At 33.7% G+C, this 18176-nt stretch overlaps 2 protein-coding genes across 4 annotated transcripts; one reads left to right on the forward strand and one right to left on the reverse strand.

Moving 5' to 3' along the window:
- The first annotated feature begins 6126 nt into the window (after positions 1-6126).
- LOC126668105 (kinesin-like protein KIN-4A) lies at positions 6127-14808 on the forward strand. Of its 3 annotated transcripts, none has more exons than XR_007638339.2 (26): positions 6127-6689; positions 7691-7837; positions 7941-8090; positions 8327-8580; positions 8907-9094; positions 9178-9302; positions 9414-9450; positions 9550-9641; positions 9754-9864; positions 10078-10191; positions 10357-10450; positions 10614-10726; positions 10974-11072; positions 11158-11271; positions 11373-11489; positions 11600-11680; positions 11976-12047; positions 12130-12223; positions 12467-12498; positions 12585-12682; positions 12761-12859; positions 13021-13242; positions 13474-13636; positions 13725-13880; positions 13966-14276; positions 14358-14808. XR_007638339.2 is itself a non-coding variant. In XM_050361325.2 (25 exons), exons 1-25 carry the CDS (start codon positions 6477-6479, stop codon positions 14176-14178), a joined length of 3213 nt encoding a protein of 1070 aa, XP_050217282.1. In that variant the 5' UTR covers positions 6133-6476; the 3' UTR covers positions 14179-14808. The 3 variants fall into 3 exon arrangements, 1 of the variants encoding a protein (XP_050217282.1); XR_007638337.2 differs by having other exon boundaries at positions 6134-6689; positions 13710-13880; XM_050361325.2 differs by having other exon boundaries at positions 6133-6689; positions 13710-13880; positions 13966-14808.
- A 217-nt stretch (positions 14809-15025) lies between these two features.
- On the reverse strand, positions 15026-16535 carry LOC126668115 (uncharacterized). The gene is made up of 2 exons (XM_050361332.1): positions 16258-16535; positions 15026-15803 (listed from the first exon to the last, which is right to left on the reverse strand). Exons 1-2 carry the CDS (start codon positions 16381-16383, stop codon positions 15438-15440), a joined length of 492 nt encoding a protein of 163 aa, XP_050217289.1. The 5' UTR covers positions 16384-16535; the 3' UTR covers positions 15026-15437.
- Positions 16536-18176: the final 1641 nt, after the last annotated feature.

The raw sequence follows: 18176 nt of genomic DNA on the forward strand, positions 1-18176 counted from the left end.
TATAGAATGGGGAGAATAATAAACTAAATATCGACAACCGTTATGGAAAAATAGTATAGTCGAATCGTAAAAATATTTGTTCTACTATACCTCTAACATGATAAAAGGAAATGACGGGTGATAGGAATAATGGTGTGATGTAAAGGAGGTGGTTGCATGTGATGCTAAGTCTTGAATCACCATTCACCACATGGGTTACAAAAATTAAAGCTGAGGATGTTGAAGGATGTGTGGGAATAAAGAAAGCATTTCTTTTACATTTCCTCTCTAAGATTTAGTGGGAAAATAGAAAGAAAAATATCAAAAGCTATGCTGGATTGGCTATACAATCATGTGCCTTTCTGATAAAAAAAAATATATTGAATTAATTAGAAACTATGTTAATTTACACTAGTTTAATTAGGCCAATTTTTGCCTGGCCGAAAGCTGATTTATCTTGTGGTGCATAAAGGAAAAGAAAGGGAACTTTTTTATATATAGTTAAAGAACGTTAGGAAATATTCATGGGTTTCATAAAAAATTGGCAAAATTGAGTTGTGTGGTGTGGACCTATTGCTATATTTTTATTTGTGGCATTTTTATATGGAATTAAAAAATTTCATAATGCAATTGCTGACATACAAAAGCAAAAGAAAAAACAAGAGTGAGATTTCTTGTCCTTGATTTTATTATTATGATATTGCTGATTAATGCAAAGATGATATGGGCGTGCCATTCCTCTATTCCCAAGTTGGAGGAACATAGCTTGGAATGTCTCTAACCAAACTCTTAACAAACGCCATATGCTAAATTGTCTTCTAAGTTGAGAATATGATTATCAATTTCAGAAGAAGAAACAAAGTAATTTATTCATATATATGTTGGTGTTTTAAATTAGAAGAAACCAAGGTTTTAAGAATCGAATCAGTTGCTAGTTCAACTGATTCATCGGAAATAAAAGATTAATCCAATTCGATTCTTTCCTAAAAATTAGATATACACTTCAAACTTTTTAAATTGAAAAAAGTTGCAAAATTCAGAAATTGTTGAACCGCTTAAACCATAAAATCATTTGATTACTATTTAGAAATTTATCCATTTACTGATTAAACCGGCAGTTGAATAAATTTTAGACCGTAAACCGATGGCTACACCAATTCAGCAATAGGGTTCGGTTTTTAAAATACAAACTTCTTCTATTAAATGGTTTAATCAGTGCCTTCAAACTTTTAATGTATCTAAGTTAGTAACAAAAATAAAGTAAAGATGATATGGGCGTGCCATTCCTCTATTCCCAAGTTGGGGGAACAAAACTTGGAATGTCCCTAACCAAACTCTTAACAAACGCCATATGGTAAATTGTCTTCTAAGTTGAGAATATGATTATTAATTTCAGAAAAAGAAACAAAGTAATTTATTCATATATATGTTGGTGTTTTAAATTATAATTAGTAGAAGAAACCAACGTTTTAAGAATCGAATCAGCTGGCTAGTTCAACTTATTCATCGGAAATAAAAGATTAATCCGATTCGATTCTTTCCTAAAAATTAGATATACACTTCCAACTTTTTAAATTGAATTTTTTTTGCAAAATTCAGAAATTGTTGAACCGCTTAAACCATAAAAATCATTTGATTACTATTTAGAGATTTATTTATTTACTGATTAAACCGTCAGTTGAATCAATTTTAGACCGTAAACCGATGGCTACACCAATTCAGCACTAGGGTTCTGTTTTTAAAATACAAACTTCTTCTATTAAATGGTTTAATCAGTGCCTTCAAACTTTTAATGTATCTAAGTTAGTAACAAAAATAAAGAGATGGCAGCTATAAGTAAAATGCTGTATAAATTTTCTCAGTACTTTTATATGTAAGAGCTAATAATTAATTAGTTGATACTAAAATTATATTCGAAGTGGTGAACTATCAAGTTTGAGTTTTAACTACGGTCAGCAATTTTTTTGTAAAAGCTAACAATTAGGAAGATAAATCAGATTTCAAATGAATTAGGTGACTAATCCTAATAGCTAATGATTTCCAAAAGAAACTAATGATCAATCAAAGACACAAAACAACAAAAATAGAAGCACTTCCATCAACCATTATAGGCAAAGTGTCATTATTAAGTTAATCGAAATGGCAGATTAAGGTTATATTAATCTCCTTTTCAGGTTGGTAAGATGGGTTCAAAAGTGGGAAATTACAGTAATTAGTATTGCTTAAACCACCAAACTAAAAGGTCTGCTAAAATAGACAGTAATCCAGTTTGAGTGGGGTTATGCCTCTATAAACATATGCAGTTGTTATTGGGTCTGCATCTAAGCCAACGGTCAGAAAAAGAAGCAAATCCAATGAGAAAAAGAAGAGTTAGGTTGAGGAAAATGAGACTTGGGATTTGGATTTTAGCTACCGATTTGTTAGTTGCTTGTGAATTAAGGAGGCAGCAGCCTCTCGCTCAGACAACTGCTGTGCATTGCTTAACTTGCAGTCTACCACACATGGAATGTTTATATTTCCACCAATTTTATCTCTCCTTCAGATGCTTCCAACACCATTTCTTGTTTCTCTTTCCGAAATTACTGATGTTAGGTTAAATTTACTATTTCTTTGCTCTTTTATTGGATGTATAGTCCAAAAAATCCAAAAAGTTTCGACTTGTTACTATTCTATCCAAAAATTTAAAAATTGAGCCTTTATATAATTGTTTGTGAAAAATTTGTTTATAACCGATGCGAAAATTTTAAATTAGGATAAAATTGTAAATTTTTAGAGTTTTGATTAGAATTGTAAAAAATGGGAAAGGTTTGAATTTTATATGGACTATTAGCCCTCTTTTTATTTTTATAGTTTTAGTTTAAAAGTTTTAAAAGATTTGGTAGTGTTAATGTAGGCTGGTTATCCTGCAAGAAAGGAAACATGAAATGATGGTTTAGGTACGGCCCACTTGATGAAAAAGCTTACAGAGGCAAGGCAGTGTATGGGTGAGAAGAAGCCATCAAGCTTCGATAAAACTGATTATTCTATGAATATGATTATAATTGGTATGCTCATATGATATTTGGACCTTCAGATTAAATCCTAATGCCAAGTATTGAAAATCAAGTGACACATATACGTAAGAGGTGCCTTAAGGGGTCCCCAGGAAGCTAGAAAAAAGAAAATGGGCGATGCATTTGGGCTGGCTTTGAATGCAATTGATTGAACCACTTGATCTACTTTCAACTCTCTCATTAACCATCCATCTACACTCTTTCTTCCCAGCTTTAATGGTTTACGAGTGTTGGGTTAAGCTGCTTAATAGCCGTCCTTATTAGTATTATAGACCACATGTAAGCCACATTTGTGACATTAAAATCGGCATTGTAATAAGATTATTCAATTCGGTGGTAAACAAATATCTCTATATATTTTCAGCTGTATTGATATTCAAAAATATTATTCTTTTCTTTTTTTCTTCTCACAACGGCAGATAATTTTTAAGCAAGTTTTTTATGTATTAATATATCAAAATAATATATACCTTTTTGAGTGGCCACTGTTCAACTTTTACAGGCAATAAAACGAGTCTTTGGTGATGTGGAATTTATTGTAGTATTTCATCAACAATTAATAATATTGAAAAATAATTAAATTAAAAATATAATAAGAATTTAGTAAAATTGTAACTAATTTGATTTTTATGTAAATTCAACTTTTTTTATTTATATGAAAAGAAATTATGAATATATATAAATATATTTGGAAATCAATACTACTTTATTAAGCCAAAGGAGTACGTGGTCATTGAAATTAATGTTATCTACTATATATAAAAGCACGGATGTGGGGGGGGACAGGCAAATTTACTGAATAATCCTTTTCAGTTTACTACTAAATAAAGGTTTTATAGTCATTAACTAATTAGTTATTTAATTAATCACTATTATAATTAAAGTCCTAATTAGAATAACTAGCTAAATTATCTCCAAAACTAAATTGTCTCCAAATTAGTATAGGAATACCTATCTTTTAGTTTGATTGAACTACAAAATTAAAATACCGTATTTGGTTAATATATTATTATTTAAATTTCTATCTTATTATTTTTAAAGATATTATTAATAAAATTAAGTTAATTATTTAATTATGGTTATTATAAAACCAAAAGAAAAATAAATTCAGTATGGAATAAAAAATTTAAACCGAATATATTGTATTTACTTTTATAAAAAATCTTAACTAATTTAATATTAATTATAAATAAAAAAATCGATATAACTATAATAAATTTACTAATATGTTCATTGAGGAGTTACGTTACGAGCCACGTGCATAGCACGTAATGCGAAACTAGTAAAGTTAAAAGAGGAGGTATGGAGGAGGGAGTTGAAGATGAGAAAGTTAACGTTGGACGATGATTTTACATCAAAAAGATGCGATGGTCTGTCAAATGTTTCGCCTGCCCACACTTACAGTCACAGGGATTATCCTTAAAATTAAGTAGATTAGTAAAATAATGGAATTTTTTTTATGCACTATCATTACAGAAATGGATAGATTGATTAACTGCCACAAAGCACCTATGCAAATCCAAAAAAAGAAAATAAAAATTGCTTTATTATTCTCTTTTGGGACCGCCATAAGCAATAACAAGAAACAATAAAATTGTTATTAAAATTTTGACAAAATGTATTTATTTATATTTTGTACAATTAATTATGTTTATTTACAATAAAATATTTGAAATGTATTTTTTTAAATAAAGTAAAGTTATACACTAAATTTAAACAAAATAGAAGAAGAAAAACATGTTGTACCTATCTTTGAAAGAAAAAAGTGGAACCCTATTTCTAAAAAAAATATTGTTTAAATAGTTGTGAATAAAATATTAAAAGTTAACAAATACTGACAATAAATTACTAGTATTTTTTTTATTACTTGATATATATACTTTCTATAAAATCTAGGCTTATTCGCTTAAAGTTAGTGTTTTAAAAACCGAATCGGTACTCGAACCGGTGTCCGAACCGATGAAAGCTTCCCGATTTTTACTAGTTCGACTTCCGATTCACCGATTCAACATCCGATTTTTTACCGGTTCGATCTGGTCCAATCCGGTTCAACTAAAAAATATGATTTTTTATGCTTCTAAACTGGATCACTGGTCGGTTTCCGGTTTTAACCGATTTGATCGGCGTGTACGGTTTTTAAAACACTGCTTAAAGTTATCAAACTTTTTTGAAGTAGGTCAGTTATAGTCAGACCTTTGAATTAATCTCTCAAATATTTATTGTAAATATCATCTTTCGAAATAATAAATAATTTATGGTAACATTATATTTTATTTAAAAATTTCAAATTCGATTTCTTATTTCTATTACAATCATTAAAAATAAACATGTAAAGTTGAATAATATTTCTAATATATACACAAAAGTCATTAAATTTTTATATTTCTGTAAAATTAGAGATGGATTTTAAATTCCAAAAAAAGAAATGATTGAGAGCGGAGTGATAAATGAAGGTCCACACAGAGAGCAAAGGGATTTTATTAAAAAGAAGAAAAGAAGAACATGTGAGGAGGGGGAGACCACCAGCTGGCTCTGTCTAATATGTGGGCTCTCCCTCCCCTCCCTCACTTGTTACTTTCCCTCATCAGCTTCTTATACTCACGGGCTGCAAACGTTTTTTTTTTTTTTGGTTCGGTTTGAAATTGAATATGTTTAATCTGTTTAGTTCAGATGTTTCAAAATATACTAAAATACATAAATTTCCAATTAAATTATAAATAAATATATACGAATATAAAATTATGATTTGGAAGTATGTATAATGTAGAGTGGCAGTAGAGAATATGAAAGATATGCAAAACCTTGTTTTCCTGGTACCGGAAGCTTCTGTATAAACATAAATTAAACCCTAAATGCTCAGCTGTGCGTTTATTTACGAATCGACATCACGTGGCCTGTGTGCTGTGAAAATGGACCTTCATTTTTCTTTTTCTTTGCAGCGACAATCATGAATCATAAAACATCATAATACGCCGTGTCAGCTAAAAAGGGCAAATGGGTAATAGCGGGGGAGAGAGTAAGGGGCAAAATGGGAAAGAGTGGTAGGGAAGTTTTTTAACAGTATGGGGGGTGTTTGGCTGGTAAGGAATAAGGGAGTGAAGGTGAAGGCTAAGGAAAATGATAGTGGCTGTTGTTGTCTTTTAACAGTTGATCATACTCGTAGCTGTGATATATTATTCCTCTCCTTTGCCGTTATTTCCTCAACTACCCCTTCTCTTTTCTCTCTCTAAAAAACTAAAACTAAAACTAAAACTAAAACTAAAATAACCAAACCAAACAGACCATAGCAATCTCTTGCATTTTGTTTCTACTCACCTTCTCTGGTTCTACTGCTGTTATACACACTCTCACTTTCTTTTATGTCTTGGAATTCAATTTATTTCTCATCTTAATTGTTATTATAATTTGCTTTGCTGATCAATTTTTTACTCTGTTTTCTTGTTAATGGAAGCTCCGTCTTCTCCTTCTCCCTCTCATTTGCTTTCTCCTCGAGGTCCATCTTCTCCTGCTAATAATACTACTACTAATAATAATGGTTCGGCATCAGTGTCGGAAGATTGTTGTGTTAAAGTTGCGGTTCATGTCAGACCGCTCATCGGTGATGAGCGTGCTCAAGGCTGTCAAGATTGCGTCACTGTCGTACCAGGGAAGCCTCAGGTATGTACATTCTCAATTAACCGTGCCGTACACTTCTAATTTGTTTCTATGACTTCATGGATGAAGAAGCCTTTTTGTTCCTTCTGTGTAGCTTCTCTCAATGCGTAATTCAATATTCTTTGTTGTGAATCTGTCGATTACTTAGTTTTTTTGGGAGAGATCTGCAGCTTTTAACTTACTTATGGGGTGTTGGTAATGGTTTTTGACTGTTAAAAATGGGAAATCTGAGACTCCACTCATGCAGATATCTCATTTTGGATCAGAAATTAAGTCGGTGCCTGCCATTTCAACAAATTTTGGTTTCTTTTCATAATTCAGGCTTTTGGATGACACTGACATTAAAATTTCTTGTTAATTGAAAGCATTTCGTTTTGCAATTTTAAATGTGTGGAAATTTGTTAAAGAATAGCTAGGCTATCTGCCACTTCTGCAGCTTTTTCTTTTCACAATTTCTTTCCTTTTTTGTTTTCCTTGAGAAAAATAAAGTGCTGGATTTGAAACTTGTTATATTTCCAATTTATATCAAAGGTAATCTGTTTGTTCTGTTATTTTTTTTATACCAACTTCTAAATTCACCTAAATTGAATTTCATCATACGACCTGGTCATAGCTTCTTTATCATGCAAGAATCATACCACTGCCATACATAACTTTTTATTATGTACTCGCATTCAAGTTGCAAATCTCTGCATGTAGATTAATTTGGAACTATAATTATTGTATCGTCTAAGTTCCTGAAGTAGGTGGATTGTCTCTAAGGGGTTTCAGTAAGTACTTCCAGCCAAATAGTCCTATTTTCTGCCTCCTGATAGAGAATATGTTAGTATGAAAACAATGATCATATTAATTTTCATTTTCAAGTTATAGACGGTGCCTCCCACTCTTACAATATACGACATGAAACTGAAGTTCATACTTATGGGACATCTTCTGCACCTAATGTATCCGTCATCTATATGTCCTGACATTTTGAAGATATGGTTTTTGTTACTATGGTGCAGGTACAGATAGGCGCTCACTCTTTTACGTTTGACCATGTCTATGGGAGCACTGGTTCTCCCTCGTCTGCTATGTTTGAAGAATGTGTTGCTCCTCTAGTTGATGGCTTATTGCAAGGATATAATGCGACGGTTCTCGCTTATGGGCAGGTAAATTTCAATCTTCCATGGGAAATTTTTAAAGTTGTATACAATTTATTTGAGCAATGCGCAATTTCTTTTTCCTTATTCTCGATTTTCGATATTGTTGCAGACAGGATCAGGGAAAACGTATACAATGGGCACTGGATTTAGAGATGGTGTCCAAACAGGAATAATTCCTCAAGCCATGAATGTTCTGTTTAGCAAGATTGAAGCATTAAAGCATCAAACTGAGTTCCAACTGCAAGTTTCTTTCATTGAGGTGTGCTAAAGTTTTCTATTTTGCCCTTATCTAAAATTATTATCATTAGTCAGTCTTTCTTAATGTGCATGAACTTCCAAACCTAGGTTGGAAAATGCTGTAGTGATTGATAGCAATCACATCTATCATGTTGTATCTTATCTTGAACAGTTAAGAACTTTATATAGCCAGTCATTACACTGAACAAATATGGAGTTTTTGTGACATTTATCTAGCTGGAAAATTTTATTGCGTAGATTCTAAAAGAAGAAGTTCGTGATCTGCTGGATCCTGCTTGTTTGAACAAGCCAGATACTCCAAATGGGCACGCAGGAAAAGTAAATGTCCCTGGGAAACCACCAATACAAATCCGTGAAACATCAAATGGTGTTATAACACTAGCAGGATCTACTGAAGTTAGTGTTAGTTCACTAAGAGAAATGTCAGCTTGCTTAGAACAAGGATCATTGAGCAGGGCAACAGGAAGTACAAACATGAACAACCAATCAAGGTAGATTTCGAATGTTAATACTTTGATCATTAAAGTTTTAGAACCCCTGTTATATTGTAATTTTATCATAGTAATGCAGTGCATAAACTTAAATGTTATGTACATAAACACCTCTAACGTGTATATCTAGTTTGTATTACTGTTGGCGCACAATATGCACTGCAACAATCGGAAATTGTCATTGTCAAATTACTTGATTCACATTAAGGGCCTGTTAATATACAACTTCTGGGGAAGAATCACTGGACTTAGTTATGTTACTAGGGAGATTTCATAACCCCCCACTGCCGTAGTGAAGTATAATTCTTGTGAATTTGTTTACGCAGTCGTTCACATGCAATCTTCACCATCACATTAGAGCAAATGCGTAAGCTCAATCCTGTATTCTCTAGTGACAACAGTCCTATTGATGGCATGAACGAAGAGTATCTCTGTGCCAAGTTGCATTTAGTAGATCTTGCCGGTTCAGAGAGGGCTAAAAGAACAGGTTCTGATGGTGTGCGATTTAAGGAAGGTCGGTATCAATGCTCTTAACTTGTTGCATATGATGACCTTTTGATTGAAACCTTACGAATAAAAAGTTCATTTTCAAAACAGGAGTGCACATCAATAAAGGCCTTCTTGCCCTTGGCAATGTTATTAGTGCACTTGGTGATGAAAAAAAGCGCAAAGAAGGTGTTCACGTACCTTATCGGGATAGTAAGCTGACTCGGCTTTTGCAGGTAATGTCACACCAAATTAATGCAAAATCCTATGACTTGGTCTTAAGGGCCTTTTAATAAATTTCAAGTTTTACATTATTTTGCTTAGACTAAGTTCATATAGCTTTCCAGGACTCTCTAGGTGGTAACAGCAAAACCACTATGATAGGTAATTTGCAGCCTTCTTCAATACCTTGTATTTCCTTTCCTTCACTTTTGATTATTTCATTTTCTTTTCCTAACATTATGCACATTTCCCCTTTCCCAGCTTGCATTAGTCCCGCTGATATTAATGCTGAGGAAACTCTTAATACTCTGAAGTATGCAAATCGTGCTCGCAATATCCAAAATAAGCCTGTTGTAAGTTTTCATGATAGATGCAATTCCATTGCAGTTTTTCCCTTTCTGCTGGTATATGAAGATTTAATGTCTTCCCAACAGCATCATGCCTGTAGATTTTTTTTTTTGACAGGTCAATAGGGATCCCATGTCTAGTGAGATGCTAAGGATGCGCCAACAACTAGAGTATTTACAGGCTGAACTTTGTGCTCGAGGAGGTGGTTCTTCATCGGATGAAGTTCAGGTATCTTGAGTTCTTAAATTTATATTCCGTGTTTCTTTCATGCAATTGCAGGTTTACCCAGCCTACATTTGATTTTGTTGAGATATATTCTATTTTGAATTAGCTTCATGATTTATCTAATGATCTATTTGTTTAAGTTCTGAAGTAGAGGATTGTTCTATTATGTATTAGCTACATGATTTATCTAATTATCTATTTGTTAATTTTGTTTAGGTTCTCAAAGAGAGGATCGCTTGGCTTGAAGCTGCTAATGAGGACCTCTGTCGAGAACTTCATGACTACCGCAGCAAATGCACTGCGGTAGATCAACGTGAAACAGATGCTCAAGTATGTTATGGATGCTTTATAAAATTGATCCTTGCCTATAATTTCTGGTTCAACCTTTTCAAATTCATTATGAATTAATTTGTGAGCACAAATAATTGGAAATTTAAAATCAAGCTTTGTTTATTAATGATAAGCTCAACATGTAAAAATGAAATTTTGTTTCAGGATGGTAGCAACTGTTATGTAAAAACTGACGGGCTTAAGAGGAGTTTGCAAAGTATAGAGTCGACAGATTATCAGATGGGAGTAACAATGTCAGGTAGAACTTGTATTTCTACTATTAGCTATTACATCCTCTTTTATATCTTCTAGTTACATTTGTTTCATAGCTTTTCTGCTGGTAGCTTTTTTGTTCAGTAAAGTCAAATTCAGGTTTCCTGTTGTAACACTTACAATTGAACTGTAAATGCCATATTTATTAGCTGATTCAAGGGAAATTGACGAAGAGGTAGCAAAAGAATGGGAGCATACTCTCCTGCAGAGTACAATGGACAAAGAGTTGCATGAATTGAACAGGCGATTAGAGGAGAAGGAGGTATTATATAATATTTGCTTACTTCTATCGTGAAAAACTCCCAATACTCCCAATTAAGAAAATGTAAAATCTTTGATTTTTTGTAAAAAACCTAAGCACAACAAGGTGGTTTTTGTTCATTTGCTGAATCTGTATGCTTGAAAATTTTTTCATAAAATTGCTGTCATTGTCTAGTCCCTAATCTGCTTCTGTCCTGTTTATGACATGATCTTTATCTTTTACATTTTAACTTTTGCTGTTTGAGCAGTCAGAAATGAAACTTTTTGGAGGGGTTGACACAGCAGCTCTCAAACAACATTTTGGCAAGAAATTAATGGAACTGGAGGACGAAAAAAGAACTGTGCAGGTTAGAATGAACTTTCATGTCATTATTTTAGTTGTTTCTTGAGACTAGAGACAAATCTCTTTACTGGTTCAATTTATTGCTGCAGCAAGAAAGGGATCATTTGTTGACTGAAATTGAAAATATCTCAGCCAGTTCCGATGGGCAGACACAAAAAATGCAAGATATACATGCCCAGAAATTAAAAGCACTCGAGACACAAGTACCTACTTAAGCTAACCTCCATTTCTTTTCCTATTTAAGAACGAAAGGCCTCATAACTATATCAAGGTTGTAAACAATTTGCATTATGTAATGTGCCAGATTCTGGATCTGAAGAAAAAACAAGAAAACCAGGTTCAACTTTTAAAGCAAAAACAAAAGAGTGATGAAGCGGCAAAGCGGTTACAAGATGAAATCCAATCTATAAAGGCACAAAAGGTATACTACTTTGCATTAACTAGTTTTTCTTACGTCTTGCTAAATTTTGTCTTTTTCTCATTTCTTACTCCTTTTCTATCTTTACCTTCTTATGTTCTGTGAATATATAGGTTCAGTTGCAACATAAAATCAAACAAGAGGCAGAACAATTTCGGCAGTGGAAAGCCTCTCGGGAAAAGGAGCTGCTGCAGGTGCCTTGCCTTTCCCTTTTGTTAACCTCAATACAATTGTTGTTCCATCTCTGCTTTAATCATGCTATCAAATACATGTGTTTCCTGTAATTTGTGTCGAAAGAACTGCCAATCAATTGAAGCAGTGACATATCTGGTAGGAAGCATATGTGAGTTTCTATCATTTAGGTTAACAAGGCAGAAGCATCTTGTAAATGATGTTATCTCAGAGAGTATCGATTTTCTTCTTTACTAGCATATTACAATTAAATAATCTATGTGGCTCACCTTTTATTCCTTGCATTTTCTACTGCAGCTGCGGAAGGAGGGACGGAGAAATGAATATGAAAGGCATAAACTACAATCTTTAAACCAGCGCCAAAAAATGGTGAGTTCATACTGTTTCTTGAATCTCCAATAATTCTTTATCGCACATTTTGCAGATATTTATCATAGTTATTTTCTTTCAGGTCCTTCAGAGAAAGACAGAAGAAGCTGCAATGGCCACCAAGCGACTGAAGGAATTGCTTGAAGCTCGCAAATCTTCAGCCCGTGACAGCTCAGGTGTGTTTACTTTTGATATTGTTTCAATGGCTTATGATCTGGACATACACAATTTTGTATAAGTACGTACGTCCACCTATTCAGTAGCATAAAATTATTCAGAAATTTTAATCGTCTAGATACGAGCAATCAATGCAGATGCTACATGCTTTCTGCTAGCATATTTTCTTTACTTGATGCATGTGGTGTTAACATAGCAGTTTTTTCCCTTCCTATATCAAATAACAATCTGCTCTCTTCCAGCTATCACTAATGGAAATGGAACAAATGGACAGGTAATGGTGTTCCTTCTCTCAGTTTTTGTTCATCTAGTTATTTTATCTTGCAACTTTTTTATTTATTATAAATGTTGCATACGCAGAGCAATGAGAAATCCTTACAGCGTTTTGTTGACCATGAACTAGAAGTCATGGTGAATGTGCATGAAGTTCGTTTTGAATACGAGAAACAAAGCCAAGTGTAAGTACTTATAATTGGATGAGTAACTTCAGGTCTTGTCTACAAATAGTTTTCATTGTTATAATGCTGAATCTACAGACGAGCTGCACTTGCAGAAGAGCTAGCCGTGTTGAGGCAAGTAGATGAGTTTGCCTCAAAGGGGCTAAGTCCTCCTAGAGGAAAGAACGGATTTGCCAGGTATAAGTCATGAATTCTGAGATATAATTTTTCTTCAATTATTCGCATTTCTTCCCTTCTCCATGGCCTGCGGCTGTACAACAGACAGCATCAGGCTGATAGAAGAGCATCATTTCAGATAAATTTCATAATTTCTTGAATTATTTTTCCTACTCCTACAGGGCTTCTTCCATGTCACCGACTGCAAGAATGGCCAGGATGTCTTCACTTCAAAACATGTTAAGTATATCATCTAATTCACTTGTTGCAATGGCTTCACAACTTTCTGAGGCAGAAGAACGGGAGCGTGGATTCACTAACCGTGGTCGTTGGAATCAGCTACGTTCAATGGGGGATGCAAAGAACTTGCTTCAATATCTTTTCAATTCTCTGGGAGATGCAAGGTGCTTTCTATGAACAATGCTGTCTGAAATTGTATATTCTGGAATGACATTCAGTCACTGAATGCAGCTTCAGAACCTGTGATGTACTTATTAAAAAAATACAATGTGAAAACTTAAATCATATTGGTCGGTAAACTCACGAGACGTGTCCTAGAAGCAGTATGTAATTTATCTGTGAATTATGTTGGTTGGTAATATTATTGATCCAATTAAATTACATGTATTAAACAGATGCCAAATATGGGAGAAAGAACTGGAAATCAAGGAAATGAAAGAACAGTTTAAAGAACTTGTTGGCATCTTGCGACAAAGTGAGGCACAAAGAAAGGAAATAGAGAAGGAGTTGAAACTGAGAGAGCAGGCAGTTGCCATTGCTTTGGCTACATCAGCTTCGGTAAGATATGTCTTAAAAGTTGAGATTATATACCAGATTATATCTTCATTTCCTGACTATTAAAATGTTTTAGGTCGGCCATGAACAGGGAAACTCTTACAATTCACTGAAACATTTTGCTGATGACATGAGTAGACCCTTGTCTCCCATGTCTGTGCCTGCACAGAAACAGCTAAAATATACTCCAGGAATTGCTAATGGTTCAGTCAGAGAATCGGCAGCATTCATGAATCAGACACGAAAGGTTTGCGTCTTTTATATTTCTCAGTAGTCTTTGATCTGCCTTTTCACTTAACTAAAAGATTTACGGGAACACTCTTTTGGTGCAGATGGTACCTATGGGGCAGCTGTCAATGAGAAAGTTAGCTGTTGGTAAACAAGGTGGGAAGCTATGGAGGTGGAAGAGAAGTCATCATCAATGGCTTTTGCAATTCAAATGGAAGTGGCAAAAGCCATGGAGACTGTCAGAATTGATTAGGCACAGTGATGAGACGATTGTGAGGACAAAATATCGTCCGCATGCTCTGCCACAAGCGGTGTAACGTTTTGCGATAGTCAGATTGTTTTTCTTACCCAATACTCATCTTTGACCTATAAATAGGACTCCCATTCCACGGAGCACCCATACAATCAAATGGAGGTATGCAGACATATTCTAGCCTAAGTTATACATATGGATATAACTTAGACAACAAGCCTTTATTTGTTTCACTGTGTGCAGTGCTGAAATGGCTGTTGAGGAGCTCTTTTATAGCTCCCTTGGATGAGCTGATTTTGAAAAAGTTAGGTTGGTCAGTTTGGAATCTTTTGCTGTAGTTTATGCACTGGGAGCATCGTGTAAAGCAATGTTGATGCTGCAGATGATTCACTCATATATTATCGAGAAGATATCAAGAGGTCTGAAAATTGTGTACTAGTCATACACTGGTAAAAGAATAGCTTGCTCCTGATTTAGTACTTTGGTATATATATATATAAATGCATACGTTGGGTCAATAACAACAGTTTGAGGGAATAAAACCATCCCATCAAAGTATAGAAGTGTAAAGCTTTTTTATTGCTTCCCTTGAGCTTAATTGTAAGTTTCTTGCTAATTTGATTGATTGTTTATTGTGTAAGAACATTATTGATTCTATTGAAATGATTGAAACCCCTGTAAAGTTTATATCTCATTTTCAGGAAAACAACGAATACATTTTTGTTTTTACTGTTGGAATCGTTGTGTATTCACAAGTGTTGTTTAATTCCCCTTGTTTCCGACATTTAGTTAAAAGAAGTCGAAAAGAACACAAATTTTCTCTGAACAGCAATAACCAGCTTGCTAAACGTCAAAGAACTTCCTTCCATGACCCACTGTTCCATACACATTAGAAAAAGGGTATGCAAAGGTTTGAGATTTGAGCATCGAAGCTCAATACAGATACATAGATAAAGAACTGTAGCGGAAAGCTGTTACAACAAAGTTGGAAAGCAACACATACACCTCAAAGAACTATAGACTCAACATGATTACAAGATTACATATAGATACACACCGATCTGATCCATGCAAATGTGAATGTTCAGATTCTTCTGTCAAACCACTCAATACATTCTTTACTATTGTAATAAAAGGAACATATTAATGGCCCCTGAGAAGGGCATGTAGCAAACTCTTCTTCCTGCAATTGACTTCTGGACCAAAATTGATCACATTATATTGGATGATAAAAGTATCCAATTAATCATGTCCTGTGTGCAGTACGCTCGTGAAGCATGTCAAAATCATTGAAATATGTACTCATTCCACATTTCCTCGAAATCAAAGATTGCAACACCAGTGAGCATAATGCTCATCTTTGCGATGGTTACTGACAAGACCTCCACATTGTAAACAGATGAAGCTGGTCCCGTCTGAAAACGCATCCAATACAATTTGCATCCTCCCTGTTTCTGCAAGTATAGAGTTCACATGGGAATCTGGCAGAACTGATGAGCCACCTACATTTTGAGGCGGTGATTCTGCTACGAAAGGCTGAGCTTCAGCAATTGCACACTCAGCAAACAGAGAAGCAAGTTGATCAACAGCAGTCTTTTCTTGCAGCCGGGTTATGTACAACTCACGAGCACGGTGCAATGATTGAAACACGGCCTCATCCCCGCCTTTGGCTCGCATTGCCATGACAACCTGTAGCAAACAAGCAAGCACCAAATAAGCGCAGAATCTACACATTCTCAAAGGTTTCTTTATTAAATTTCAAGTTTTCAGATCCTTATGAGCATTCGACAGTCTCGGAAATTCAATAATACGGCATTGTATCTTCCACAAAAAGATTCAATTCAATAAACTAATAACAAATTGGTAGAAGAACTGAAAATCCATCTCTTTTCTTAATCTGATCTCTCATTTGTTTGGCAAAAAAGGAGAGCCAGAGAAAAAGAAACTGATCAAATGCTCCAAGGACCAGACATGGCAAAAACCCTAAACCTAAACCTACGGAATCCATTAACATGCTTTCTTTTAAAGAACCACAAAAAAAGAATTAAATAAAACTAAAAAACTTAAAAGATATCAGATTTTAGAATTGAATAAAACTTAAAAAAGAGTGCGAATTTGTAAAAGAAAAGAGAAGAAAGATTACCGCTTGAAGAGCCTGAGTGGGTTTTCCCTGGGTGATAAGTTGACGACCCAACATGAGGTACTCTCTCACGGCATCGTTTTCTGGAACCGCCGTCACTGCCTCTGTGTTCGACATCTCTGTATCCATGGCATTCCCCACTCTTTTTAGATTCTCTTTGAAAATGTATAATCTCTGTTGATTGGACTTGTGTTGAAAATGAAATCAAATAAAAACCAGAAATTCTAATAGATATATTTATTTTTTTATTTAGTAGAAGCTAGACCATTCTAGCAATTTCTCACGGTAACTCTCTTTTTCTCGTCAAAAGGTCCCCTTATGCAGTTTTAGTTTCGGACTGGACGTTTTCCAATGGGCCGTTTTTATTCTTTTGGGTTTGTTTGAAAACTGAACTTTTTTGGGGGTATTGTGAGAAATACCCATAAAATGGCAAAATATTATGGTTTACTAAAAATAAATTTACTAAAGGTTTATTTAAAAAACTAATTTATTATTGTTTATTTTTTAAAATTATAAAAATATTTAAATAAATTATTGCTTAGTTTACTATTAGTAGAGGTGGAAAATGACTGTTTTTGGGTGGATTTGGATGCGTAGTTTCGGCAATTCTGGGTCAATTTTTTTGGATAGTTTTTGGTTGGATAATTTTGGGTTGGATTGGGTCACCAAATCACAAAAAAAAAACTCAAAATAAAGGATGTGATATTTGAAATCCATGGATGAAAAATTCAAAATAAAAAAATCAATTTGAATTATTTTTTTCAACAAAATTACCTTTCAAAGGAATTATTTTCCCGAGAAAAATATGTTTCAAAAAGGAAACTTTTTGCGAAAATTTTTTTTGAATTTTTTTTTGAATTTTTTTTTGATAAAACTTTTGAATATTAATTTTAAAATTGAAAGTTTATTTATTATTCTAAAATATTCAAATACTATTGAAATGTGTCATGGGACCTAATTTTGTCCATTGATTCTTAGAAAAGTGTTTGGACCCAAAATATTTTGGGTTAAAATAGATTGGGTCAAAAATTACTCAAACTTTTTTTTTTGGACAAAAATGAACTATATTATTTTGGCCAAGTTGGGTAAGGGGTTTGGATTGGAAAACTATTTGCCAGCTCTAACTTATAAAACATATACTAAATTGATGTTAGCTTTGATACTATCACTTTACTAGTAGTTTAATTACTAAAAAAAACAAATTTATTTTGCTTAATTTACCACTGCTTTTATCATAGGTTTACTTTAACATAATTAACTATTACAGGTTTACATTTTTATATATGTTTTCAAAATATGTTGGATGCCAAACAGATTCTTGAGCTCATTTAGAATTTTTATCGAACACATTATATTCATTATATGGACGTCAAACACATTCAAACCGTGAAAAAACAAAAATTCATACATGTGCATAATTAGAGAAAATAATAAGCAGTTAACCTAAAATAACAAATACTCATTAATTATACAATTCAAAAAATAGGGGAAAACCAAGCATCACCGGCTTCATCAGGATTGGAATCGTCTTCGTCGGTGTCGTCTCGATGGACAAGCAATTGTACAGCTCAGGCAAATAAAAGAATCAGAGGCCATCATACTATTGCAATAAAAAACCGTAAAAATAAAGAAAAGAGATGAATGTTCAGCTCCGATCAACTTCTACCATGAATCTGCAAGGATCGGCGCCACATTGTATTTTTCAGAATAAGTTATCCTTTTTCCGTGCCCCGTGTAATGTTCTACTTTTTTTAACGCAGGTAGAATTTAATTACGTTACTAGTTTGTGATAACTAATTAGGTTTTCATATTTAAGTCGGCTTTAGATCACTTGTTCTATTGAGACTCGAAACTAAAACCTCACGAATATATTGTGGAGCTTTAACCACTTGAATTAGGCTTTACTGGCTTGAAAGCAACTG

This window comes from Mercurialis annua, linkage group LG1-X, assembly GCF_937616625.2.
Source record: "Mercurialis annua linkage group LG1-X, ddMerAnnu1.2, whole genome shotgun sequence".
Lineage (NCBI taxonomy): Eukaryota > Viridiplantae > Streptophyta > Magnoliopsida > Malpighiales > Euphorbiaceae > Mercurialis > Mercurialis annua.

Bases quoted from the DNA above. Each gene is read 5' to 3' on its own strand.
- LOC126668105 (XM_050361325.2), top strand. From the start codon at position 6,477: ATGGAAGCTCCGTCTTCTCCTTCTCCCTCTCATTTGCTTTCTCCTCGA. The intron at 9,451-9,549 runs GTAATTTGCAGC...CCCCTTTCCCAG, and splicing joins CAGCAAAACCACTATGATAG to CTTGCATTAGTCCCGCTGAT. The intron at 11,272-11,372 runs GTACCTACTTAA...GTAATGTGCCAG, and splicing joins TAAAAGCACTCGAGACACAA to ATTCTGGATCTGAAGAAAAA.
- LOC126668115 (XM_050361332.1), bottom strand. From the start codon at position 16,383: ATGGATACAGAGATGTCGAACACAGAGGCAGTGACGGCGGTTCCAGAA. The intron at 15,804-16,257 runs GTAATCTTTCTT...TGTTTGCTACAG, and splicing joins CCACTCAGGCTCTTCAAGCG to GTTGTCATGGCAATGCGAGC.